The sequence below is a fragment of the Falco naumanni genome, chromosome 15 (genome assembly GCF_017639655.2).
Source record: "Falco naumanni isolate bFalNau1 chromosome 15, bFalNau1.pat, whole genome shotgun sequence".
Classification (NCBI taxonomy): domain Eukaryota; kingdom Metazoa; phylum Chordata; class Aves; order Falconiformes; family Falconidae; genus Falco; species Falco naumanni.
The window spans coordinates 21,698,502-21,726,407 of NC_054068.1; the positions used below are offsets into that span (position 1 = coordinate 21,698,502).

At 51.5% G+C, this 27,906-nt stretch overlaps 1 protein-coding gene across 2 annotated transcripts; it reads left to right on the forward strand.

The window, feature by feature from the left end:
- On the forward strand, window positions 1-27,906 carry CSNK2A2 (casein kinase 2 alpha 2). 2 transcript variants are annotated; one of them, XM_040615716.1, is made up of 12 exons: window positions 1-197; window positions 434-545; window positions 11,430-11,531; window positions 12,403-12,453; window positions 18,605-18,664; window positions 20,839-20,922; window positions 22,057-22,167; window positions 22,378-22,479; window positions 22,800-22,900; window positions 23,592-23,740; window positions 23,941-24,034; window positions 27,474-27,906. In XM_040615716.1, exons 1-11 carry the CDS (start codon window positions 94-96, stop codon window positions 24,015-24,017), a joined length of 1,053 nt encoding a protein of 350 aa, XP_040471650.1. In that variant the 5' UTR covers window positions 1-93; the 3' UTR covers window positions 24,018-24,034; window positions 27,474-27,906. The 2 variants fall into 2 exon arrangements, with proteins under 2 accessions (XP_040471650.1, XP_040471653.1); XM_040615719.1 differs by lacking the exon at window positions 27,474-27,906 and having other exon boundaries at window positions 120-138; window positions 23,941-25,463.

Consider the following 27,906-nt stretch of genomic DNA (forward strand, 5'->3'; position numbering starts at 1 on the left):
GTCGCCCTCCTGCGCGCCGCGCCCCGCCTCGCCGGCCTCCCGCGCCGGCCCCGCGCCCTCCTCCTCCTCCTGCAGCCGCCGCCCGGCGCCGCCATGCCCGGCCCGGCCGCCGGCAGCCGGGCGCGGGTGTACGCCGAGGTGAACAGCCTGAGGAGCCGCGAGTACTGGGACTACGAGGCGCACGTCCCGAGCTGGGGGTAAAGCGCCCCGCGGGGACCCCCCCCCTCCTCGGGCCGCCGGCAGTCCCGCACCCTCCCGCGGGCCTTAGCCCTCGGGGCGGGTTCCCAGTCCCCCGTCGTGTGTCCGTGTCCCGTCCCCCGCCGTGTTGGGGCGTCCCGGGGGGGCTGCGGGGGGGCTGGGAGAGGCCCCCTCCCCCATCCCCGGCCTGCTGCCCTGTCAGTTATCCTCTACCCCCCCCTTTCGGTGCCTGCAGCAATCAGGACGACTACCAGCTGGTCCGCAAGCTCGGGCGAGGGAAGTACAGCGAGGTCTTTGAGGCCATCAACATCACCAACAACGAGAGGGTTGTCGTGAAGATCCTCAAGGTGAGTGTCCCGTTGATGGTGTAGGGGCTGCCGGTGGCGGGAAGCGAGGGGAGGAGGGTTGGGTTGGCCGGGCCAAAGGACTGTGCCGTCTCCTCCCTCATCCCAGAACTCGTGTTTTCCCATTAAGGACATCGAGATGGTGGGTTTGGAAATGGATTCGGTGTCCCGTGTGCTGTAGTGATGTTTTGATGTCGCCACCTCTTCTGTCCAGCACAGCTCTGGGCTGAGACCTCCTCTGGAGGAGGAGAGCCATGAGTTCTGCCATTTGAATAGCATTGCATGTGCTGCCGGCGTTTAGTAAATCGTATCTGGCAGTGCCTGTCCAAAACAGCCCAGGCACCGTGTCAATAGGGACGTGAAGCCTGGAGGGGGGAATCCTTCTCTTAACCTCTAGGCAGCTGGCATACGGCCTTTTCAGAGCCAGGCTGTGGGGTGCTCAGCAGTCAAAAAAGCAGGCAAAATTTTATATTCTGTCCTTTAGAGGATATGACATGCAAAAGAACTTCACCACAGGCAGGCCAAAAACAGCATGGAAACTTGAGGAGACCGAAAGAGGCCGTCTGAAGTTTGTCAGCATCAGTAACCTGTATTCTGATGTGTTGGCCTTCGTGGGGTCAGCATGTGGGGAGCTTTGTGCGACAGTAATGGGTTGGAGTTTGGGATGGCTGAAAGCACGGGTTAGCCACTGCAGGGCACACCTCACTGTGCTCAGCACTGAAGAGCAGGCTCGTGGTGAGCTGTGGTAACTGTCCTAGCAGCAATCTGTGTTGCTGATCTGGGGGTGTTAAAAACAGAAATGGAAGGTTAGAGTTGGGGTGCTTTTGGTTTCAGCTTGGCTGACACTTATGGCTGTCACTTGTTGAACCAGCAACACTTGTCACTTGTTCCCCAGGGGCACATAGAAGCCAGCGTCTGACCATGGGTATTCCAGAGAATTTGGGCACACATTGGTTTGCAGCGTGCAGGGGAGTTTGAGCTTAATCTGCCCTTGCAGCCACTAAGACTAGCACAGCAGCTACCTAGGACACGAGTCTCTGCAGGGCTGTAGCCTTAAGGCATTTGCCAGATTGCTCCAATAGTGTGGCTGGTTGTCACTGCTGATATCCTCACTCGCTCACTGTGCCTGCTTCCTTGGGATCTTCTTTGGCTTCTGAGAGAACTTGTTACGGTTTGTCCAGCACCGCTCCGAGGCAAGGTACGATCTCCTGTCTGCCTCTGGGAGGAAGTACGCATACCCGTGCTTTGGCTGGGGTAGAGGTGGTGGCCGGGTGAGCTGTTTGGGAGAGCACCTGTGGCTGAGCCTGACATCAGGGCAGAGTGCTGAAGCTCACTCGTCCTCACAGAGCCGAGTTCCGCCGGCATGCTGTTTGGGCTGCCTCCTCCTTTGGATGCTAACGTGGTTTTGAGTTTTGTTTTTTTGAGCAGGGGCAGGCAGGAGTTTCTGCTGTGAGTGAGTAGTCAAAGGTAGCCAGTGCAAAGCAGGCTTTGGAGGTGAGATGGCTTGTGGCTTGGCTGGGGGAAATGCGCTTCTGCATGCTGCCGTGGACCCCCTGATGGTGTCTTCGGGACTGCTGTGGTTTGCTGAGATCCTAGGCCTTGTCCCACGCAGAAATGCACAATGAGGCTGAGAAGAGACTGCAGGGAAAGTAGTCAGAAATTTTCTTCCTTTACTCTTTCCAGCCTAAAGAGCCTCCCCTGGAGCAATGCTCCTATCCCCGTGGCAGCCGAGCTCTGTCATGTCTAGGGAGCCTGTCAGCATTGGGCTGTGAGTCAGCTGGCAAGAGTCATCTGAGGGCGGCTGGGTGCTCCTTCTCCTTGGGGCCTGAATGTGTTGCCTTAATGCCCTGCGAGCAGGGGACCGGATTGTCCCAGATTTGAAGTGGATGGTATTGCTACCAGTTCCCCTGGCTCTCCCCCCCCTTGCATTAGCATGCAGACAGCATTCCTGTGAGTGAGCAAGGAAAAGCAGAAAGTCCAGATAAATAAAGATGAACTTTCTTCTCACTGGAAAGTGGGTCAGTGAAAAGTGAGTTTCAGAGCACCGTGTTGTGTGTGTTATGAAAACACGTGAAGTGTGGCAATAACATCACTCTGATCTGTGGAAAGTGCCTCTGGTTTCCTGTAGCTAGACTCAAACTTAATTGCAATCATAATTGCATGTATCTACAGTGGAGCCTTAGCAAAGAGGCTGGGTGTCTGTTCCTGCTGATTCAGGCTGGATCCTGTGAGGTGGGGAATGCAACCAAAAGTTTTCAGGTTTTTGTGTGGCTGTAGGGTTGGGACAAAGGGGAAGACTGTTGCTGTTGCTGGGCAATGGATTGCTCCTTTCTCTTTAGCGATTTTGGAGAGGACAATTTATGTTACGTGTTAGAGTGATTTTTATCAAGAGTCACTGTTTTAATATCTATGGCTCATGGGAGGTGACTGATGTGTCTTCCCAGCCTTGCTCTTTGAAGCAGCTTATCCTTACTGAGCTCAAGTTGGTGTGTAGCAAGTACTTCTGCCTTCTTTTTTTTCTCCTCTTCTTTGGTGCTGTGCTACCTGAACATCTTGTACCCGCCTCCAGAAAGGTCAGGAAATTTTATCACCCCTTCTCTGATGCAGAACTGAGCCACAGAGATTTCCTGTGTGACTTTGGGCAAGTCCCTTAGCCTCAACAAAGCTGAGACTAGAGCATAGGTCCTAGTCTAGTGCTGCATGAACAAGATAACTGCTCTTCCTCTTCTGGCAGCCACTTGCCTTGTTTAAGTGCCCTATGAAGACTTTAGCGCTGGACAAGGCCAGGGAGCTAATGGCTCTGATTGGTATCACAGTGGCCCAGGCGTTTTGGGCTTGCATAAAGCAAGATGCCTCGTTTCCCTGGAGAGTACCCAGTGTTGCCTTTTTGTTTTGCTACCCCAAGTGCAGGACTGGGCATAATCCTACAGGAAAATGGGGTGTGCTCGTGTCGCTAGTTGTGGTCATAACATGTGTCAGCAGAGGAGCAGAATTAAGATCACGCAGATGACTATCATTACTGTTCCCTGGGTCAAGTGCCTTTCTTTGCAGTTATGATGCTCTTAATGTCACTTTTCCCAGAAAATTCTGCAGCTCTGCTAAAAAGAGGCAAAAGCAGGTCGCTTCTAGACTTCAGGACGTGCTGTGGTAGGACAGTGTGTGCAAAGCAGTGAGGCAGGAGCCCTGGTTTGCCACACAGACGCCCCCTGCCAAGCATCCTCCAAAAGCTTTTATCTTGATAAGTGAGGCAGAGGGCAACTCCCCACTTTTTCAGCCTGTTTAGGGAGCAAAGGTTCAGCAAAAAAAGCCATGGGGCTGAAGTCATCTGGGTAGGTAGTGGAGGACTCTGCGCTGAACTGATCCTTCTACCCCCTCATGGGTAGTAGGTCATGGAGTTAGCCCGCAGCTGTGCTCCTGCAGTCCCTAGCTGGTGTAAGAGGTTTCTGTAGGCTTTTTGATCTGGCTGGCCTCGGTACAGCTGTGGGCATGCGTCCTACATGCTAAGGGGCGGGCCAAGCCAGGAAGAGGGAATGTGTGAACACATTCTGTATGTGCTTTTGTGTCTTGCTTAAATGTGACACTAAGGTTTGACTCCCAGGATGAGGTCTGACTTTCCTTGACATGTACAAAGGAAGTTTGAGACTTTGTTTCCAGTGAATCATGTGTTGTCTACATCCAGTGCAGGTATCTAAAGCACACCTCTGCTCTTTCGTACCTAGCCACGTAGATTTAGAGTTTTGGTGGGCTGCTGAGGTCAGTCTGCAGCCTTTGTGCTGTCTCTGATGAACTTCTCATTTCGCTGCTTCTTCTACTGCAGCTCCGAAGTGTCTGCCAGTCTCCTTGCGTGCCTTAAAAGTGAATCCTCTGTTCTTGGGTAGCGGTGTTCTTGGGGGATGCGAACAAGCATTGCAAGTTGCCACTGTAAAAGCCAAAGATAAACTCTCCATGTTGCTTGTAACTTTTATGGGAGATTCTTTATGGCAAGAATGCTGCTGTTGAAGTTACCTACAGTTACAGCTGTCAGTGAGCTTCAGTTGTACCACAGCGCCTTTCGCAGCCCGTTCTGTTGTACCAATTACCATCAGAGTATCCGCTCAAGGTGGAGATTACAGCATCCATATTGTCAGCTCTGTGCAGAGTCCTCCTGCTTTCCTGATGCACGTATGTTTCTATGTACACTCTACTTGCCTGTGGAGCATTAAACCTATCACATAAAGAGACTGTTTTGTCTCCTTGTATAGTTACTGTCTGCATAGGCACAACACGCAGGCGGAGGTTAGGGGAAGAATGCAGTTACAAGGAGAGGGACCAGTGAAATGGAGGTTCTGCAGCAGTGATGAAATAGCCCCTTTCCCCTTTGGTGGCTTTTGTCCCTCTGTGCTGACTCCGTGAACTGGAACTTTCAACCATGTACGTGGTTTCACAAATGCATTCTTGTTTGTTTGGGTTTGTTTTTCCCCTGTTCCCCCTTTTAGGGCTGTGTGAACCCTCCAGAGCTGCTGCTCATAATGGGCGCTGCTGCAAGGTCCTGCCAGTGTTGAACTCAAATTATCACTCTGGTAGCTAGAGAACCGTTTGGGGGAGGTAGCCCTATGGCTCTGGTGAATTTTGTCTCTAAAAGCTTTAAAGCCCACATAGGTCAGCAGCGTGTTCTAGATGGGGGCTGAACTGACTTCTGTGCTAGTGTGCAGAAGGGATTGCACAGGGAAATAGCATTGGATGATGTTGGGCCCTCAGGCTGGAGCTTTTGACTGCATCGGTGACCTTCCATCAAAGCTGTTCAATGCCTGCTCCTGGTAGCTGTCTGCGTCTCTTGCTCCTCCTGCATTTGCATGCACTGAATCAGCTCTCCCTGGCCCACTTCCTCCTCTGGCAGTCTTGAAATGAGCCCTTTTGCAAGAGAGCTGGGTACACAGCTCTTCTCTTTTGAACACCAGTTGCCCACACTGAGCTTGGCACACTTGCCTGCTGGAGTCCAGCCTTGTTCAGAGTTGCGACCAACTGAGATGGTACCAAGTGTCTCGCAGAGGCCTGGAGACGCAGGTGGTAACTCTTGTGGTGGTGTTCTAGCACCGAGGAGCTGGTGAGCTGCGAAACTGTGGCTCCTGCGTGGGGGAGGGCGAGTTACTGCACCTGTCTGTTCGCAGTGGCCTTGGGCAGAGTCTGAAAGAATGATTCTCATCCCTTGTAACGCTGGTGGTGGGGATCGGGGCTTGGTCCTTTTGGCATCTCCCTTTTAGCTGACTGCAGAAGTCTCGATGTGTCATGGGCAGTCCTGAAGCCCCAGGAGGGTTGTTTCGGGATGAGCTGTGAGGGGAGGGAAGGCATTCTGAAGGAAAGAGTGGCACTACCCTCAAAACACGTGCTGGTATCTTCTACCAAACTTAAATAAAAAAGCAAAAGTGCTTTAGCAGTTTCAGGGTAGGTTTTTCTCCCCTCTTTTCTAAAATTCAAGAGCAGCTCGGGAAAGTTTGAGTGCCCATAATGGAAGTTGTAAGGTGCAAACAACCAACAGAATATTAACCTAAGTGGGCTCCTTGATTTTGTAGCTCTTGTGAATACGATTATTTGGTTTCCCAGCTGATGTCTGGCAAAATAAGCACTGCTGCTCCGAAGCCAATTTTCCTATTGAGTAATTGGCATCAGGCTTTATAGGCCGATTATTGTGATCCTTTCAATAATACTTGCTAGAGACGAATGAGCTGCTTGTGCTGGCTTTTAAATGTTTAAAGCCTGTCATAAGGATGCTGCTCAAGCCTTTTGCTGGTCCTGGACGTTGTGTGTTGAGATTGCCTAGCTTGTTCACTGGAAGCATCGTGGTGTTTCTGGGCTATTCAGGTTTGGTGAGCAGAGAATAAATCTTTTTCTTTATAGGGTAGTGGAATAAATTCCTTTAGTTTCTCATGGATTTGTATCTTTTGACTGCTAAACCTTCTTCCCTGCTGCGCTAACCCCAGTTCTTTTTCAGAGCACCTGCTGGGCAAAACCCTGCACCTTCGGTGACTCCTTCAGAGCAGTACGTGTGCTTCTCAGCTAGAGCAGTGCGTGTGCACTGCCTGGCGGTCTGCTTTTGGCTAATGAAAATTATTTTTATGCTTTGGATTTAACTCATATTTCACATGCCTTCCTGGTCACTACTTTTCTTTCTCATTGTGGAAGAGTGCAGAGAACTTTGGATAACAAATTTATTTTCTCTCTTCTCTTGAATTCAAGCGGTGGGTCCCCAGGTCGGTGGGGAAGGCTTGAACGGAAGCATCTGATGGAAGAGTGTACTCCCTTTGCTTTAGAAACCAAGCAAAAATGATGATTAAACAGGCAGCCATTTATTCGTTCAAGACAGGAAGTGATGGTTGCAGCCTTGTATTTAAAAGTTTATTTTAGCAAACAATGTTAATTTTCCCAGCTGGTGTTTGCTGCAGCTGGACTCCTTCCCTGCTTGCAAGCTTATATGATTTCATGGAAAATGACTTGAGGATCTGATCTTTTGGTCACAGAGAGGTGTTTTCTTCTGCACGTACCTGACTGCAAAGCAACTACTTATCCCGTGTTATTTCTCACTTCTGCAGAGGGGATGCCATCGCTTGATGCTCTGTGATTTTTGGGCAAAGGCAGTTGAGAGAGCACTGGCTGCTGTCATCGCCTCTTCTGCCTGATTTTTGAGTGGATTGAAAGGGCTTGTGGGATCCTTTTGCCTGGTAGGGTGGGAGACCTGCAGCAGAGGGTGGCTGGCTGGGGACAGTCGAGTCAGAGCTGCCAGGTCTAGCAGAGACCATTCTGTGGCTGGAGGTCACCTTGTCCTTCTGCTCTGGGCACTCAGCATAGTGGGCAGCCGTGAGCTGCATGTTTTGTCTCCACTGTCTACAGCCACCTCACTTCCAGTTTGCCTGAGGAAGGAAGCAATTTCCTGGGAAACTGGAAAACTGGCTTGTGCTAGACAGTCCTGTTGTTCTAAGAGTACTGCTGCAGTTGAAGTAATTAAACCCCTCCCAGTGCAGACACAGTTAAACTGAGACATGTCTTTTAGCCTGGTTTCCTATGGAAACGAGCCTTATGCAATCCTGCTGTCTGTCAGACTTTCTCCCCCTCCTCCCCCCCCAGTAGTTTATGCACTGGTTGGCCAATTTCAACCAAATGCAACAGAAGTCTCCAAGCTGTCAAGTTTCTACAGATTTCATGGAAATAAGTGTTTGCATAGAGCAGAGGGACTCTGTTGGAGCCTGTCTCAGAGGGAAAGGCTGCAGTGAGAGTTTGACTCATACTGGTCACTGGAGAATCCCAGCATGGAGGAAAGCTTTGGAATGCCTCTGCTGTGGGAACAAATCAAGTTGGAGTCTCCACCTGTATGAAATGTCGCCTTGCAAACACAAGTGGATCACACTTGGGAGCAGTTGATTTTGTCCACTAGGTTCCTGCTCTATTCCTCTCCTGGAAATCCGCCTCCCAGGGCAGGGGGGCTGAGCCATGTAGGAAACACAACTTGAAATGCTGCTGTTCATAGACTGGTTTAATAAAATAGCCTTGAATGAGTATTGCTAAAAATACTCTGGCTGCAAGGGCTGGTGTTTTAGAAGCCACCCCTGCTGGGAAAGGCAGATGGTTGGAGGCCATAATAGCTTCCGTTCACATTTAATCCATGTGTGTTTGGAGTCAGCATCCTTGGAGAGACAGATCGAGTGATTCTGAGAGACAGTTGTAGCAACCCAGACTTAATCCTGGTCCTTGGAGGATATGCTGCTGACTGCCTGTGGTTTCAGTGGTATGGGGTCTGGGGACAGGAGGGAAGTCAGCAGAGTTTCTCTGGTTGTGAACAGTTAGTTCCAGTTCAGTACTGGCTGCGTGCTGGAGTGGTTTGCACCAAGGTGTTTGACTTGCCTGATGCAAAAGCTTGGGCTTGGATTCAGTTACTGGGCAAAACCAGAGCCCTGGGGATGTGCTTTTGGGTAGTAGAGGGCATTTGCAGTTCTGGCTGGAGCAATGGCATGGGACAACATGTGGGTAGGAGGGGGTGTGTGGCTGGGTAGGCTGGTAGGGTGTGTGGGGTGGGGTGGAGGCCAGCAGTTGCCACTGTTTTTTGCCTGCAAATCTGAAATGGGGAAGTACTCTGTTCCCCTGCATTGCTCTCTGAGGAAACTTCCAGGCAACATCTTTTCCTGCAAGATGATGTTACAGCCCATGGCATTTCTCCCTACCTCATCCCTGTTTACCTGTGATGGAACACGCTGTCCTGACCACTGGCTGCAGGCAGGGAGAGTGCTCTGATGATGGGCTGCTGGCAGCGTGGAGGTAGCGTTACCATGTGTGGATAACCTGGCCTGAGCTCTGTGCTGCTGCGGCTTAGCAGGAAAATGCACAAACAGTGAGTGGCTTGTAACTCTCCCTCTTTCTGAGACAGTATGTGCTGGAGTGTCTTCCCCCCGTGATGTCAGAGATGGTGCTGGTGGTGATTATCTGCAGGCATTTCATTAAAAAATTACCAACTTCCTTTTTTTTTTTTCTTTCCCCCCCCTTTTTTCCAAAAGTCTCTGATTCTGTCTGCTCATGTCTTTTAATAAGTGTGCTGTGGGTAGGGGTATATTTCTGGTGGAGATCACGCAGGGCATCATTTTGCCATCCTGAAAAAGGTGGAAACATGGAAGTGACTGGAAGACAACATCATCTGCCCCAGTGGGAGTGGTGTTGCTATGGAAGGAGAAAGGGAAATCTCGGAGGGATATCTTCCCCTACTTAGCTGATGCAAAAGGCCCTTGAAATAACTACAGTACTAAGGAAAAGGCATTTCAGAGTGGGCTTGGGGTCCTCTTGGCTGTGTTCAGGCACTGTTTCGGCTCCTCGTCAGGTGCCGGTGTTGCAGTAGAGAGGCTGCGGTGCGTATCTCTTGGTAGCCAGGCCATTCAGCGAGTGTCTTCAGGATGGCTGTCACTCAACTCCCTCTTTGAAATTCCTTGGAAAATAGCCTGTGTGTGCATCTGCCTCGCTGGACGAACAGAATAACCGAATCACATCCTCTAATTCCATCTTGGCCTTCTGGTAAGATCAGTGCGTGTGGGCGATGCGAGGGTGGTGTCTGTTCCCATGCTGACATAAATTAAATTAGTCCCTAATGAAGCATCTTCCTTTCAGGTTCAGAAATGTAGCCCTCCCTCACTTCTGCTGATTCCAGCTCCAGCCGTGCCTAGGTACTGCCCCAGGGCTGTTTGACACCCCCTCCCCAGTGACCCCTGCCCTGCGCCGCTCCAGTGCTGGCTGACAGCTGTGGTGGCCTTGCTGCCATTTTCCGCAGTGTCTTTACGAGGTGCTGACGCTCCCTGTGCCGGCATTGGTGTTATTTTTGGCACTTTGCTTCAGGCTGAGATTCTCATCTTTTGGCTTGAAAGTCTAGTTCCGGCTTTTTAACTTGGAAGAGGAGAAGGGCAGGATTCGAATCTGAAGGTTTCATCCACCTGAAGAGCCTAGAAGGACGGCATATTTTATCACTTACATAAACGCCATATTTTCCCACTGCATAAAAAGCTTCTGTTCCTTCTCCCATCTGCTCGTACATTCTTGTGAGGGGTCTGAAACCAGGACTTGCCTTGGGTTTGCCTGTAACAGGAGTGTGAGTTGCCCCATCAGCACTCTGCAACCATCACTGGAGTGGGAGGCTGCGGCAGAGGCAAGGCAGTGAGCATGAGCTGTTGAGCTCTTGCGGCTCCTTGTCCTTCACACAGACATCTGATCACGTGCGTCACTTTGGTAATAAGGTGCCTCATACCTCATTGCCATTCCCTGTTGCTCCCCTTCTCGCACACCAGACCCCATGCTGGATGGTGAATGTTTCAGAAAGTTACGTGTCTGGAGAGGAGTGATTTTCATCATCAAACCTCAGAGGTAGGGCAGCGGCAATGCAAGGTGGCTCTGCAGTGGTCCCGCTGGTGCAGGGGGGATGTCCAGCTCTGCAGTGAAGGGCTGCTAGACTCAGTGACTTGCGGCTGGCAGTGTCCACATCAGTCACTAGCCAAGGCTCATTTAAAAAGCCTCACCGCTTAGTTGCTCCAAGCTGCCTTTCCTTTCAAGCAGGCACAGAGCTAGAGTTGTCCTGGGAGTGGATGAGTTACAAAAATGATTGTTCATTTGCATTGAAGTGAACCTGGATCAGTGAGTGTAAAAGCTAACCCAACCTCCAAGCCCCTGCCTTGGGACCAGCTGTTCTTTGTCACTCTCTGCAGGGTGATGTCCAGAGAAAAGCTTACATTGCAAAGTGAGTTCCTGGGATTGCGCAGATTCGAGGGGGAGTCAAAAACTGTTCAGATGTCTGTAGGCTTTAAAAATAATCATGGGATATGGATGCGATGGCACGCAGTGCAGTTGGGTCTGTGCTCTTGAGGTGGTTGCAAAAGACACGTGCACATAGTTAGGCATAGCAGCGTCTGAGCTTACTAGAAGTCTTGGTGTTGGAGACTCTCAGGCTGTCGCTTCATTGAATTAAAGTACTCTTTGGGAAATGGGGTGGGATTAAGGACTAAAAAAATGGTTTGTGCTGGTAAACAAAACCTGAGATACGAGGTCCACCATGCTTGTCCTGTGGCTCTAAATGTATAACATAGAATGAGTGTGTTGAGATTTCTACATTGCAGTCCAAGGTGCTTTTAACCGCAGTTACTGGAGTCACAATTATGTTTGTCTAGAGTGGTTTCATTTTCCCCTGGTGAGTGGAAACCTTTCACTGATGAGAGAGAGATGCCAGTTCATGCAATGTGTCTGTCTCCTCTCTGAAGCTAAAAACGTTCCCTTGTGAGGGTGGGAGCGGAGAGAGGAGGGGAGGTAATGCGTTCCAGTGAAAATTGGTGGCAGAAATCAGTGTTAATTTCTGAAAGGACTCTCACTTCTAATTTCTTTTGTCTATTTAAGCCAGTGAAGAAAAAGAAGATAAAACGTGAGGTTAAGATTCTGGAGAATCTACGTGGTGGCACCAACATCATTAACCTGATTGACACTGTCAAGGATCCAGTGGTAGGTGCCTGTGTGTCACATTGTGTGTGGCGGGCTTGCCTCCCCGCTGGCTGCAGGCATGGGGCAGGCACCGCCCCGTAACTTCTGCTCTAAGCTTAGCTTAGGTGCTGCCTCTGCCTGTGCCTTCGTGGCAGCCAGGGGTGAGCAGTGTCCAGCTCGTTAGGGTCTCCTGAGGTGGGTTGGGTTGGATGGGCTCATGTTCCTCTCTGTGTTTCCCAGACCCTTTTACACCCCTTCTGTGAGTTTCCCGTGGCTGGCTGGGGAGTAGTTTTGTAGCCCTACAAGTTTTCTGTAGGAAAGCAGAGCCTGTAGCCTTCCGGCTCTGTCTGGCATCTGGGATGTAAGTATCTGCCAGGGCAACTGGGCATTAAGTACTCTTCATCCTTCTGGTTGCTGTCCTGCCCAGTGACCAGAGGTCGTATCCTTTGTCTGCATTGCCACAGTTACCCCGTTCCCGGGAAGTTTTCTCTGACTAGCAGCTGGCTGAGGACTGACTCCCGGCTGGCAGCCGTGAAGAGGAAATGACGCTGCTGTAGCATTGGCAGTCCTGGCTGACCTTCCTCCTGCGATGGGCTGTGAGGCCTTAGCCCCTGATGACACCTTCTGCCTTGCCCACGTCTCAGCTGTCTCTTCTGCATAGCGCGGGGAGGAGCAGCACTGGCCAAAATTCTGTGTGGGTGCTTGATGTGTGGGCTATAAGCGGGGCTTGCCTCTGCTGCGGTACCAGGGCTGTGTTCCTCTTCCTGTCCTGCTCCTGCCTCGCTCTTCACAGTGAAGGTTGGGTGGGAAGCAAAAGCTTTGCCAGGTCTCTTGGAGCAAAGAAAGGTCAAGAGGCTGTTTTAAACCATGACTCTCTCTCTCTCTCTTGCAGTCAAAGACCCCTGCTCTGGTGTTTGAGTACATCAATAACACAGATTTTAAGGTGAGTCTGCCTGAGTGTGGAGGGGGGAGGCTTCCCATTTCTGTCGAGTGCTGTGGTCTTGGGTTGTCAGATGTTCCTCAGGCTATGGGGGAGTTCGGAGTTTTCACCTATGTCAGCTTGACCTTCATTTCCCCCTGTAAATGAGAAACCTCTAGATGGGAAGAAATAAAAAACTTGCGTGCTGAATCTCCTCCCAGCTTTGAGGAATAAGTTCAACAGGTTAGGTATTCTTACTCCCCTCTCAATTTAGTCATTATGGCTGTGCTATATATTCAGCCCAAGTTAATCCATGTGCTGTGATGCTCTATTTACAGCAGTGCAGTTGATGGAGCAGGTGACGCTGATCTGGGCTGGAATCGCTCAGACCTGGGGACTGTGGGGTGGCAGAGGCTGCAGAGCCTGTCTCCCACTGTTAGTGGGCCTGGGGGGGGGTGTGGGGCTGAGCAGTCATGGATGCGTATCGAGAGCTCTTCTGCTTGCCAGAGGCTGTGGCCTATTCTGTGGCTCTTCAGATTTCTGGGGTGCTCCAAGTGGTATTACTCCTTCCCAAAACTGGGGTCTTTCTGTCTGAGTGCAGCTACAGCTGCCTGTGCTACTGAAATGCTTCTGGCTCGCAGCAGCAAGCTGATACACAAACGCGATATATCATTAAGCAGGCACACCCGTTTTAATGGTATCTTTGCTTCCCTCTTGTGAATCTGTACCCTCAGTCATGAAGTCATTGGTGGAGAATTAAGTGAGTAGTTGCCATTAGAAAGCCAGCAGTCATCCCCTCCTGCAGAGATCTCTTCTGTTCCATGTAGTGGGACGGTGCCAGAGCATTGTGTAGGTACGTGCCTTGTAGGATGCCGTTTCAGCAGATACACCAAACGCCCAGAGAAGGACCCTGGGTTGGTGTCAGTGGAAAGAGGGCAGCTTGTCAGCTGGCCCATGGACAATCTTACCTGCAGCCCTGCATGCTGGGAGGCAGCATGTTGTTGTTTCTGTCCCTCTGGGGTTGGTCTGGTGAGCTGAATCCTGCTGGGCGGGACCCTGTGCACAGCCGTACTGGCGGTGGCAGTTGTAGTGCCCTCATGTATAGACCTCCTGCAGAAGCTAGAATAACAGTCACGGCAGTGTCTGCCCAGACAGCTCTGATTGGGGAGAATGAGTGTCGCCTCCGTCAAGTAAATAGCCCTGAGAGGAGTGCTATGAGGTGGAATTTCAGGGCTAATTAAAGCAGGCTTGGTTTGCCTGAACTTCATTGACATCAGCTGGGCTGTTCCAGCGCTGCATGTACGTTGGGAATGTGCCCCTGTGCTTCTCCTGGTGACCCAGGGACTCTTCACAAGTCTGATGCGGGAAAGTTTTTAACTTTATTTTTTATATATGGCTTGAGATAAAATAGGTTGCTAGGGCAGCAGCACACCTTGCTGAGGATTGCTTTGTGTGTCTCCTAGTCAAAATGTGATTGCACCACTCTGTCATGTTGTTAGAGGAAAAAAATTATCATCAAAGATGGTACCCAGTAACGAAATGTATCGACAAAGTGGAGCGTTAAGTAGTGGCTTCAGGCCGGTGGCCAAGAGGGACTCCTAAGTGAAAAATGCAGGGCTTGGGGCACGTGGTACGTCAGCCGTCCCAGCCGTGCCGAGAGCCATTGCAGCACTGTTGCAGCCGGTAAGGCAGCATTGGTCTGGCCGCAGCAGAAGTAACAGTGCTTGGCTCTGGCTGTTGCATTAGAGACAAATACATGGGTTTGCAGCGGATCATTTCTAGGCTCCTAGTGGAAAGCCTGGCTCCTCAAGGACGTCCAGGTTCCCAGCTGTACAAGTCCAAGACAGAAAGTACTGATGCTTTTGATGCTGATTGGTACAAGGCAGGAATAACTTGTCTTGGAAATGCAAGTGTGTCCCCCAGGGCATGCAGTGTGACTGCTTGTGTTCGGAGTTGATTTGTAACCTGAATTTCAGTAGCTACTATGGGGCACGTGGGTTATTTGAGCTGCACTCCCATGAGCTCTGCTGCCTGTTCTGGTAGGTTTTTGGGGCCGCAGCTAACTGGCAGGTTACAGAGCTGCTGCTACTCACGGGTACCTATGGATATCTTCTTCTATACAGAGGCTCTCAAGCTGTCTCTTCCCTTGCTCTGAGGTCCCTTGGCATGCAGAGAGTGCACAGAGTAGATGAGACCACTTGTGCTGGAGGTCCTGGCCTGCCCTATACCTCTATACGTGAAGCAGCTGGAGAGCACCCAGTCGTTGTCCCCTCTGCTCCACAGTCCTGATCTCCTCAGGCAGCCAAATTCTGTTGAAGTGTCATGTGAGCTAATCCTGGTGACAGGGACCTCTTTTCTTTGTTTTGGCATGGCTGCTGCTGATCTGCCCATCTCTGCATTGACTTCTGGATTCAGCAGTACTGACGAGCACCGTGCATCCTGCTGGCAGATCACCTTCAGGGTGTGTGAGGGGGTTCTTAGGGCGACCTGCGTACAGCAAGTGATTGCTGACCGTTTTACAGGATTGTGTTTTTCTCTGTCCTGTTGGCAATAGTCGCTCACGAGTTTGGATGGGTCCTCAGTTGTCTCTTTTCTGGCAATTTCTTTCCTTCAACATTATTATTTTTTGGTTAATGTTAATACTTTCACCCTTTTGCCCATTCAAATGGCAGGAAACTGTTCATGTCCCATGCAGATGGCTGCTGGGTTTCCTCAGCACTCTGTCCATGGGCAGAACCTGCAGTTCTCTGGGGCCTAAGCCATGGCTGTGGATGATTCTGGATGAGAAGTGCAAGCTTGGTATTCCACAGGGTTTGGCTGTTTTTAAATGATGGTATAAACAGGAGAATTAGGTGGTAGCTCCAAGGAGCTGATTACATTTTCTTCAATTACCTGGTTAGGCTCTTGTGAAAGTGATGGCTTTGTACTTGCAGGGATGAAGAGTTGGAACTAGACTAAATGCATATTCTGCTGTGTGAGGATGGCAGCTTGTGTACAGGGCTAGTATTTCTCTTCAGACCTACTATATTACTTGTTGTCTGTGAGCACTTAGGCTACCCATAATCACCTGCCTTAAATGATAGCTGTGCTGCAGAGTAACGCAGTCAGTTGAGTAACTTGTGAAATTTAATGTCTTTGGCTGATTGGTTTCAAACTAGAAATGAGGCACCTATCCTTCAGCCACTGTCAGCTGTCACATATTTTGTGTAGTCTGTGTGCATACCTGGTTCTGTGCCTTTTGTTGCCCTGAAGAGGCAAATCCCTCGGGAAAGAAGGGGGCAGACGGTTGAGTTTGCTGGTTTGTTCTTAAAACACACCAGCAGGTTTGCAGCTGAAAGTGGGCTGCTCCTTGATGGGCAAGAAAGGTGAGCAATGAAAGGTTGCCTCAGGATGTTCTGCCTGTGGGAGTTGTGGGGACAGCAGGCTTTTGAGTCACATCTTCCACTTAGCCTACACCATGGTCAGTTTTCAGGCCAAATTGCTGTGAAGGAAGTGTGTTCATGAGTTTTATCCTTGTACATCTAGAGTTATTTTAAAAAATAGTTCTTGCCCTGCATAGGCAATGGAGAAGTATGAAGAATTCTCCTCCCTTGCGTGGCTGCCGAGGCCAGGATGATTTGGGAACTGTTCCCTTTTCTTTTGCTGCTGCCTACCCCGCACCCCAAAGCAGTGTCTCTCTCCTCTGACAGCTCCTTGCAGCCCCCCTGTTGCTTTGCAGGTGCTGCTTCCTGCAATTAGCCAGCTGTGTTAGTCAAGGGCGAAGAATAAGTATTCAACCCCTGTCAGCCCCATGGAGAGGGGAAGCATGTCTCTGCCTCCTTGGGCACTAACGGGATTAGTCCACAGTGGGTTACGTGACATGTGCCAAAATATCACTGAAAGCTGGAGAGGGGTAGAGGCTGACTGCGGGTGAGGTTGGCCTTTCCTCACGCTCTGTATGGAGAAAGGAGACCAGCCCAGGTCTCTGAGGCCTTGTGTGATCCTTAGTGCTGGCAACTAGCAGAGCAGATACTTAGCTGGGTCTGAGTGATCCCCACAGTGACATTTCTGATGGTTCTACTCCAAAGGGTCAGCTGTAAGAGCAGAGCGTGGGACGTGTCTGTTAAGGAAGTGTCTGCTCTGCCCTGCTAGGCTGAGCGAAGGGGATTTGGAGCCCACTGTCAAAGCCTTCTTGGGGCAGCCGCTGTGTGGGAGCCACTTGCCGTGGAAGCCTTGGCTCCCTTGGCTTCAAAGCCTTCTGCATCCCCCGGCGGCCCGCGGCGAGGCTGAGCGTGCCTCTGCAGGGACTGGTCCTGCAGCAAGCGGAGCCTGGGCACTGCCAGCCACTGTCAGCCTCGGCGCAGCGGGAGGGTCAGGTGTGCTGGATTTCACAGGCAGCTTTTCCAGGGAAGTCTGTTGAAAGCTGGCTGCCCAGCCACTACCTCTGCTGGAGGCTATGAGTCAGTGAAGCTACAGCATCGTGGGCCTGAGAAGAAACGCACTGGTGACCTCCCTTCCATCCCCTCCCTGCTTATAGGCAGCCAGAGGTAGAGAAGCCTGGGAATGGGGGAAATGGGATCTAGCCTTGTTCTGCTGCTGCCTCTCCTGCCCTTCTCCTTCCCAGGTGCATTGATGTCGCCAGCTGAAGCTGAATAGGGTAGTGATTCCCAGAAAGATGTTTTAAGCATCTCTGTCCCCCCATAGTGTTCGTTACCTAAGCAAGCCATTTAAATGGGCTCCTGGAAGGGCTCAGTTGTCCTCTGCTGGCCCTGGGTCGTGCATCAGAGCCATGTGCAACCAAGTCAGGAAATCTATCCCTGCTGTAGCTTCTGGCTATGTCTTTTTTGCTCCCTGCTTCAGTGGGTTGCTCCGAAGCATTAGCATCATCCCAGCTCATGAGAATACAATGCACCTTGTGTCCTGGAAGCTCTTAAAGCTGTGTGTGTGTAAGTGATACTTGTATGTTGTCAAATGATTTCCCAGAGCAGTACTGGGGGTGGTGGGGCTGTTTGGAGCTGACCCTAAGTAAGAGAGGATCCTGAGGATCTCTCTGTGGGCCTGGAGGGAATCCAGGACCAGGGCTGCTTTCTTGGAGTGTGAATTTTAGTCCGTTGTTCTCAGATTTTTCCTGAAGCTGCCAAGTGGTGCCCATGATGGGCAGCTGGCTCCAGTGCTGATGCAATTGGTGATTTGACTGAGCTGTGAGATGATCCTTATTTGTTAGAAAGGGCAGAGGGGTCTGGTTCTACTGCTGCCCTGTGAATGTCCTTCCTTGCCCTGTCCTGGTGTCTCACCTTGCTTTCCCTGGATGAGAGCACAGTCCGGTAGGGTCAGGCTGGCACTGCTGCCAAGGACAGATACAGAGCAGAAGGTAGATTTGGGGCCAATTGTGACCTGGTGTGGGAGCAGCAGGATGATGAGTTCTCTCCAGCGATGGTGCTGGTGGCACAGTGCAGGTTAAAGTGCACCCTGGATCTTTGTCACTTCTGCATGAACAGCCACAGAAGGACAGCAGAGGAGGGGCAGGTGGCAAATGTGCAGGCAACAAGTGCTTCCCTGAGACTCGGAGCTGTGCCCTCCGAGCCCCGCGAGCATTCTGTGCTGTCGAGTTGCGTTAGCCTTTATCCTGGGATAGCGGGGAGCCTCCGCAGCTCTGAGGCTGTGTCTACCCTTTGTGCTTCCCCAGCCCACGCTCCTTGGTTAATGATTTCCTCTCCCTGCCCCACCTTGAGCACTCAGAAACCTTACCCATGTGTTCCCAGCCTGCCTCCTCTGAATCCTGTTGTTGGTGTTGTCAGATCACCGTGATGACTGTGCATGTGAACAGAGAGTCAAGATCATCTGTGGCAACTCCAGCATGCTCTGAAGAGCTTGCTCTCTTCTCCTTGGACAGACAGCCTGCCTGTCTCCTGCTGGAAAGAAGTCATGATAGGTCTGAATGATCCTGGTAGCATTTCACAGGAGCTCTTGTGTCCTCTCTGGATCTCCTAGCATGTAACCCTGGCAGATCTGAGGCCAGGACAGCCCTCGGGAGTGACAGCGTTCACAGGGGATCTGGAATGGGGTCAGTGATTGGAGACAGGTGGGGTGCAGGAAACAAAACTAATCCTAATCTGGAGTATTTATTTTTGTTTCTCTCCCCCCCCCCCCCCCCCCCCCCCCGCCCCCGTTCCCTCCCTCCCCAAATCTGTTTCAGCAACTGTACCAGATCCTGACAGACTTTGATATTCGGTTTTATATGTATGAGCTGCTGAAGGTGAGTTGCATTGCATATGGCAGTCTGGATGGGGAGACCAGGAATAAGAAAGGCAGTAGCGGGGCTCGTGGGGTAGTGCTGCTAAGCAGTTATTTCTCTTGTGTTCAATGCAGAGTCCTTGTCTCATAACCAGGTCTCTTCCCAAACCTTCCCTGGTTATCTGGCTTGTTGTGAGGTATTACAGCCAAACTGGGGACCTTTGGTTACCTCCAAAGAGTCTCACATTCTCTGGGGTCTGTTCTTTCCCCGTGAGGCATTTGTGACCGTTAGTTGCCAGGTAGGGCTGTGCTTGATTTCTAGCACCTTTGGGTTGCCATGAGGAAAATCAACTCCCTTCCAGCCAGACCCAGCACTGAGAGGTCTTTGCGGGGCTGGGGAACTGGGGACGCTTTAGCATGCTAGGGAGAGTGGAAGAGAGGGATTGCCAGCTCCAGGCTTTCTTCTGCTGCTGTATTCAAATGCAGCCCTGGAAGGTGACTTCTGCCCACTTGGTCTTAGACCTCTGTGTTTCTGGGTGGGCTGTCTAGGACACTTCAAGAACAAGCTGGCCAGCTCAGCGCCCTGTGGGCCCAGAACCCCATGAATGTGGTCTTGAGGAGCAAAGCTTCTGATTATGCTGGCTGTTGTATGTTGTTGTAATGTTGGTATTTTCCTTTGAGACTCCCAGCCAAAGCTTTCCCTGCCCCTCTGATGAAGGCTGAGGAGTGCCATAAATACCTCCTCTTTACTAGCCTAGCTTGCCCCTCCCCATGGAAGTGCTCCCGGAGCTGTATGGCATATCTGTGAGATCTGCTGCGATGCCTCTCTGGGGTCTCTAGCTGCAGGACACAGGAGGCAGCAGGGCATTAGGGAGAGCTTACAGATTTCAGCTGATCCCAGGGCTTTTCTGCACTGACCTGCTGGAGCAGCAGCTTGGCTGTGTCAGGTCCTAGCAGGGCCTCAGAACTTTTCAGCTGGCACTTTGCAGGTCCCCTGCCTCTGGAAATGAGTGGGACAGGCTAGGGAAAGCCCGTTGTGCTCCAGGACTTGGTGACTGCAGGAGACTTCCTGAAACAGATCTAGTGGGCTTGAGGGAGGCTTTCTTCTCTGCACCCCCATGCTTGCTGCACCTGTCCGCAAGTGAAAGACCTTCCTACTGAAGGCTGGAGGGAGCCTGAGGCAGCCTGGGATTAGGGTGGGAGGAGGGGTGATGAGGTTTAGATGATCCAGCCTTGAGAAAAGCAAGACTCTAGGACAGCTTCATCCCTGGAAGCAGTTTGTCCAACCTGTTAGAGATCTCCTGTATCCCAGGACCACTGTTTGCTGTGACTCCTGTTGGTTGCAAGGCCGTGTGCCGTTGCAGGGGTACTCCCTGAGGTCTTGCTGTGATGGAAGCTGTCGCCTCCTGTGCTTCCCACTGCGGCAGGGGCCCAAGGACAGTGTTACTTCCCTGGCACTGACGTCTTGGATATTGAATGACTGCAGGCTGTACCCTCCTTTCGTGCTGCTGGAGATCTCTGAGCATCTGATATATATTGATAGATGGATCTCCCTCCCCCTTGGAGATGAGAAAACATTCTCGCCCCCTTGCTCAAGGGAACAGCTGCATGGGGAGGCAAGTGGTGCAAGGTCACAGAACTGGAGAGCTTATGCGTGCCTCCTGCCTTTGAGCTTTAAGCAGCTTCACTCTCCCTTGCGTGCTGTCACTTGCCTTTTGTAAGTGCAGGTTTGGCTCGAATGAGCAGGGCAGAGGGGACTTTCTAGCTTATGTGTGTTTTTGGACACAGGTGGAAAGCTGCACTGGAAGGCCATAAAACTATATATGCATGTAAGAATCATCCCCTTCTGGGGAAGAGAACATGGCCTAGGAAGTACAGGGCTACACAGGGTTGGAGCACTGGGCTTGCCACCAGGTGGGACACCTCTCTGCATCGTGTTCTTCAAGGAGCATCGAAGCTCCTGTGCAGGGAGCACTGTTCCAGGACCTGTGACTGCAATACATTAAATCAATAGTCTTGTTGCCACCTTGTCACTTCATCATCTGCAGCATAAGAGCTGAAAATGCCAGTTTCTTGTGCCAGGGCTGCAGCACTTCCTCATGAATGGGGCACTCTTGCTCCTGGCCCAGAACTGTCTATTTCTAATGCTGTGCTGTGGTTACAGACATGTCTAATGTATGTACGTGTGTCTGCCAGGCCCTGGATTACTGTCACAGCATGGGGATCATGCACAGGGATGTCAAACCCCACAACGTCATGATAGACCACCAACAGAAAAAGGTATTGTGGCACCAGGGCTTACAAGTACGGTTTTTCCAGGGAAACTTGAAATTCTGACACCTCTGTACCCATAGCCTGGGCAGCTGTACTTACCCCTTTAACCTTTCTTTACCGGCTTCCCTCCGCTCGTGCCAGCATTAGGAGATGGCCAAAGTCCCACTGGGGAGCACTACAGTGAGAGCCCACGGCTTGGAGGTTGCTCTTCTCCCTGCAGCCACCCATGCTGGGTTTCTTTGCTTAGAAGATGTGGCCTGGGCTGTTAATCTCCACCTGGGGAGGTGTGGCAGTAGGGAACAGAAGGGTGGCCTTGTCTGAAATACACGTGGATATTTTTACCTAGGGAACATAAGCTCCTCCTGTGGTACAGCCTGCTTGTCCTGCAGTGGCTTTCTCACTTCTGGGGTGTGCTAGTTGGGTCACAGAAAACTTTTGTACCCAACTTGCTATCATGGAAATGGGCAGCACAGGGAGCTGCCCCCAGCCCCATCATGGTACTTGTACCTCATCGGGTGCTGTGCGTCCCTGTCTCCCCGGGCACCTGGGATCTGTAGCAGCAAATTAGTTGCTGGTCCATAGGTCCCTGCCTGTCGGTCAGCGGTGGCTGTACAGGCAAGGTTTATAAGGAGGGGGAAATCTCTTACTACAGCTGCTGTCCTTCAGTAACATGGCAGGTCATCCATCCCTGTGGCTGTGGACAAGATGGTCTGCCTTGCAGACCGTGGTGGGCCCCCCCTCCCGCCTCATTGCCTGCTCTCAGCCTCCAGTTAAAAGGAACACTGCCTTTGGCCCAGCCCCTCTAAGCAGTGGGATAAGACAACTGGCTTTTGCCTGTTTCCTAGTATACGATGACCTGTCCGCTGTGGCTGGTGGCACTGGTTAAGGACCCAGTTGCCCAGCAGTAACAGTGTGCTTGGACTCAGGAGGCAGAGGAGCTCCCTAAGCTGGGCTTTGCCCCACCAGCTGGTGACAAGAAGACCCTGATCAAAGCGCTGCTGAGAGCATCTTCTGTCCTCAGTGCACCTCCCTGCATCCCAAGCTCCACGCTTGGGATTCAATCACGGGATTGAGAGGTTTGGCCAATGTGGCTTCAACCTAACCAGCTCCTGACTTTGTGTCTCTTTATTGCATGTTCAGCTGCGGCTCATAGACTGGGGTCTAGCAGAATTCTACCATCCAGCTCAGGAATACAATGTCCGTGTGGCCTCTAGGTACTTCAAAGGACCGGAGCTCCTTGTGGACTACCAAGTAAGAGTCTGCTTCCTCCTTGCTAGCCAGTGATACCACTTGTGGTTGCACTTTGGCCACCTTTGGGTTGTCTGGTTTTGCCTCCCAGGGCATTGCCTAGGCTGGAAAGAGGCTGGCTGTGAAGTGAAAAGGCTGAGGTTGCCTGTGTGGCTGGGGAACCAGGCTGTAGTGAGCATGCCTTTCCTGACAGCTTCTCCTTTTTCCCCTCAGATGTATGACTACAGCTTAGACATGTGGAGCTTAGGCTGTATGCTGGCAAGCATGATCTTCCGAAAGGAGCCCTTCTTCCACGGCCAGGACAATTATGATCAAGTAAAGACTTTGCTACCTGGCTTACTTCATGAGACATTTGTCGCTGCCTCATCTCTGTGTGTATAGGGGGGAGGTTCTGGGGATTGGACCACCAGGCTGGGAGGATGTTGCTATGTGCTTAGTTAAGTCATCTGGGATTATGCTTCACTGCCTTGTGTAGGAGACTTGTTTTCTGCACATGTTGCAAAAACACGTTTCAAGCGAGATATTCCTTCCATCTGGGATGTTCCCAGGAGGGCTCTTAGATTTGGGCAGCTCTGCCTGTGCAGAAGAGTGGTGGCCTGCCCTTCTGCTCTCTCTCAACATGCCTTTTGTTTCAGCTGGTTCGCATCGCAAAGGTCCTGGGCACAGATGAGCTGTATGGGTATCTCAAGAAATACCACATAGAACTGGACCCACACTTCAATGATATCCTGGGCCAGTAAGTACAGAAGTGCTGCCTTTTTTCCTTGTGACACAGAGAGGGAGATAAGCAGGTGTCCGTCCCCTTGAAAGACTCTCAACAAGGGCCTGCTTTGATCTTCTGAGTCACAGTGCTGCTTGCAGATCTCGCATCTGGCTGCTGATGGCATCTCAGGAGGTCGCTGAAGTGCAGGCTCTTTGCCTTTGTCTCTCCCGGGAGCCACAAGCCATCCGCTGTTTCTTCCTTCTCCTGCTCATTGACATCTTAGAAGTGGGAGATGTAGACACTGGAGTTGAGTGTGGCCTGAGGGGCTCAAAATCTCCCAGTTGAGATTTCTGAAAAGGACTGGAGGTGGATGGGATAGTGAGGACAGCTTCTGTGAGGCTGGCTGGCTAGCCAGAGCACTTCTGGTCCCAAGGGTGTCACCCTGCCTGCTGCATGTTGTTGTCTCATGCCTGTAAACAGAAGGGAATGTGCAATATTGTGCCTTTCCCAGGCACAGAGCATCCTCACAACTGTGTACCTAAAGAATAGGGTTTTACCCCTTGGGCAAGTGCTGGCTGAGCAGTAGCTTGTGCCAGGAAGAGCTGTAGGCAGTCTGTCACAGCCGTCTCTTTTCAGAAGCGGATAGTGGCGGGTGATTCTCCTGGGACCTCTGGGTACCGTTGTGCAGGTCAGAGCTGGGCAGTGAGAGCTGGTCCCTTTGCAGGCATTCCCGGAAGCGCTGGGAGAACTTCATCCACAGTGAGAACAGACACCTGGTCAGTCCTGAAGTCCTAGACCTCCTGGACAAGCTCCTGCGATATGACCATCAACAAAGGTTGACTGCCAAGGAGGCGATGGAGCACCCCTATTTCTGTGAGTGTGGAGAAGCTGGGGCCAGCTTGGATGGAGAGGGGTCCTGGGTTGTGGGGGAAAATTTGGGCTCCCTGCTCTGTGAAAGCCTTAGCAGCTCTGTGGGCTTTGAGGGCAGTTTCTCTGGAAGTGTTTGCCAGGGTGGAGCTTCCACTTTATTAAAATGCTGTTTCCCCTTCCTGCTTGGTTTGTGTCTCCTCCAGATCCAGTGGTGAAGGAGCAGTCCCAGCCCAGCTCTGAAAACGCTGTGCTCTCCAGTGGCCTGACAACAGCGCGATGAAGACTGGAAAACGACGGGTAATTCAAGATGTTTACAAATAAAAGCAAAACCTTCGGTCACACAGTGAAGGGAAAAGAACCAAGGACACCCCCCTTCCCCTCCCCTTTATACTCAGCAGAAATCTAACCTTGGGGGGTGTGTGTGTCATAAACCTCAGTTCCTCTCTGGTGGTTGTGGTTAATGTAACTCTAACCCTGTGGTACCAAAGCCCTGGGCAAATGGTCTTGCAAGAGCTAAACATGTAGTGATACCCCCAGGGCTCAACACAACTGATTCTGGTTCACATCTCTATGGATCTTTCTCTTCCTTCTCAGTCCAGCCTTCCCCACCGTGCTGGTGGGGACAACTTGGTCGTTCCACCATCAGCCCTTAGCATGCCTCTTACTAAACATGCCTTTCTGACTTGTAAACTCTGGATGAACCAAATTCAGGCTGGGGGTCAGCAGGTGCAACTCTGTTTTGAGGTCCAAGTCCTACTGCTCACTCTGGGCTTGAATTTGGCCCTTGAATTCTAGTTTCAATTGCAAATGTTGGGGGAAAGGGGGGAGGTGGGGGGGGGGGTGTCAACAAAAAACAGCCCACAAACCCAGCAGCATCTCAGGATTGGTTTAGAGCATTAAAACAAAGGCACTGATCCAGGCTGCTGGGGAGAGCTGTGATCCCCCCTCCAGGTGTGTTTGACAAAGGCTCACTCTGAGAAGAAACTCAATAGACCTGCTTTGGAAACTTGTGAATGTGAGAGCTGCTCTTGTGGCAGGAGAGGGGAGGGGCTATCCAGACTTTCCCACCGAGCTCAGGAAAGTCAGTGTTGCAAGATTTCTTGTGATAGGTGTGCAACCACGTACCTCATGACGTGGCTCCCATGAGAATTCATGCCAGATGCAGACTTGTGCCAGAGCATAGCTCTGGAGCGGTTCAATCCAGCACCGCAGGATGGGGGAGTGGAGAGGAGGACAGGGAGGAGAGCACAGGGAGGGGCAGGGGTCAGCAAACAGCGGCGTGGTCTGTCGGGGAGGGGGGCTGTGCAGCTACTGATCCAGGACTTGGGATCCCATGTAGTGTTTTAACAAAGTCAGCCATTTGTTGAATTCTGGGGTCATGTTGTGGGGGGTGGGGGGTTCGTCTTGTGGATTCTTTCATCAGATCCCTCGATGGCTTTATAGCCCCACAATTCACAGTTGCCTCCTCTACTGGTTCTGTGTGTAACTTCATCAAGTGGTTCTGGTGACACTCAAATGTAGAAGCTGGAGATAGTGTTTTCCCACCAGCACCTAAACACAGAATTTCCTTCTGCGGCATTGTCGAAATAGTTAATTTTTTATAAGGTTACAATGTTTCTATTTGAAACATCTGTTTACATTCCATATTCTAATAAAGTTCTATTGGCATCGATAGCAGGTCAATCCATTTGTATAATTCACTGAAACCAATAAATATCTATACGTCTGAACGTCTGCCGTCTCAAATCTATGGGATAGTCAGAAAGGGTGAGAGCTGAAGGCATTGCCTCCTTGAGGAGGGCAGGTTGGCTTTTCCAGCCCCTCTTGTCTGAGTATTTTCAGACCTCTTAGCCTTTGGTTGCAATTCCTCATGCTGTCAGCCCTGAGAGTTTCACTGTGGCAGATTGTCTCCGCTTCTGTGGGGCCGCAGAGGAGGTGCAAGATTTTGGGTACAGCATGGGAGTTGGCTGTGGTGGTACCCTGGGCTTGGCCCGTGTCTCGGTCGGTCTGTTCGTGGCTGGTCAGATGAGAAGTCACCAATGCATGGCTGGAGGCAGGGGATTCTCCGTGTGCGTTCCCCCATGCTTGTCTCCTTGCAGCCTGAGTTGATGGCATTTTCTGCAGATGTGCTGAGCAGGGAGTAGCTCTCTCCTCGCACCCTGAGGTGTGACCAGTGCATGGTCTCAGTTATCAGTGTCAAGGCTGAGGAGCCGTCTGTGCTATTGCTGCCATGCCACAGGACCCTTCTTAGCGTTAACTCTCCTGCAGATGCTGCTGAAGGCTTCAGCGAGTGTTTCCAGCCCTCTGTTCTTCCATCTGCCCAACATGCAGGCTGCCGGGCCTGAGATGTGGGTCTCTTCTGCTCTTAAGCTGTGCTAATACCAGCAGGGATCGTTTGCGAGTTTGACATCAATTTCTGAACTGATTTTAAACATGTATTTAATTGCTCTGTTAAGTTGAGGAAGGAGTGGATGTTTCTTGTGGCCTGTCCAAGTTGCTATGGGGAAACTCACCCATTTTCCAGCTCCTTTGTGTTGCCATTCCCAACTTCCAGAGAGCCAAGGCACAAGAGGCGTGGGGAAGAACAGTGGGTTCAGTGTGGGAATTTGGGTAGGTGAAAAATGTTGATCACTCTATACAAGTGCTTGACAGTGGCCAAACCTGATGGTGGAGTTTTAGGGTGGTGCTTTGGGAAGTATCAGTTCTGTAAGCCTGAGTCAGAAATTCTTTCCTGGTACCCTTAAGCAGAGGAAGAGGGATGCTTTTCCCAGTGAGTGAAATGGGTAAATGGCTTTCCCTGGCTGCGGTAACCAGAAGGGCTGGAACAACCTGCCGTGTATCTCTCTGCATCCCTACCCCAGTTCTAGGGTAGGATAAGCTGTGCCAGATTCATCCCAGAGGGAAATGTGGCAGCTGAGCAAGTGTAGCCTGGAAGCAAGGAGGGCGTGGAGTCTCCTGATCCCGGGGGGGGGGGGGATGCTTGGCTGCAGCTCGGGCCAGTTCCTGCAGCCATCGGCCCCTCCAGCACTGGGAACAGGCAGCCCTGCTTTCCTCGGACCTTAGCAAAGCGGCATCCTGCCCGTAGGGACAGCCCCAGGAGCTGGAGGAGACTGTGGTGTCTTGTCCTTAGGAAGTAAGGAGACTGGAGAATGTGCATCTTCATATGCTTTCTCCTGGAGAAAGTTGGGAGAGTCCTGGTGCACATCCTGGCCTTTCGGCTGGCCTGGCCCCAGCTCCCTAGCAGAGGTGGAGCACAAGTTTGGCTGAGTGCCTTATAAGAGGAAAGGCTCAAAACCAGAACCACAGCAGCCGTTGAGGGATGCGGTAAGCAACTTCTCCAGCTTGTCTGTGCCTGTTGCAAGTGTGCTATGGCACAACAGAAGCCTTTGGTGGAGATGTTTGCAGCAGCGGAGGGAGACTTAACACTGGAGGTTAGGGAGAAAAAAGTCCAAGTTTGTGTATGGCTGCACATCAAAGTGCTGGTTTGTTGGACTCTGTCTCCTTACTTGGCTCTGCCTTCCCCTCTCAGGCTGCCAGCCTTCCAAAGCAGGCTGAGAATCCCCTGCTGTCCCCGTGTCCGGAGGGGCACGCAGGGCAGCTGGGCTGGCTGGGAGCAGGGCGGCAGGACGTGGGGTGACATGCTCATCTGTCTCCTTGTCACCTGCTGCCGGAGGAGCGCTGCGTCAAGCTGGCAGTGCCCTGTAATGCTCACTTCCCTCCTCCCATCTCTCCTCAGGTCCGATGCTGTTGCTCCCAATTTTCCATAAGCAGAATGCGAACCAAATCAAACATCCTACCGGCGCGTGTAGAGTGACGGCGGGCAGACTGTGCGGCGCAGGCAGGGCTGGCAGCGGGGCAGCACGCCTGGCTGGATGGCACTCGCCTCTTTGTGACTGCAGCCCTTCCCTCCAAGTGTTAAAGGTTCTTCTGCCTTTGGTTCCTTGTTGAGCTCTTCCTGACCCAGAAAGCATGGAAATGTGAAGGGTGTGCAAAGCAGTTGGTTAGTTTTTCCTTCCTCCATCCTGGCTGTTCCCCCACAACCTCTGACAGACCATGGCTGGCCAGCTTGCGCCTCACTCTGCCAGGGCACAGGGGTGTAGTATCACGATGGACAGTTCTATATGATAATTGAAAGAACTCTATATTGTTGAATAAAAGTTTTAAAAGAA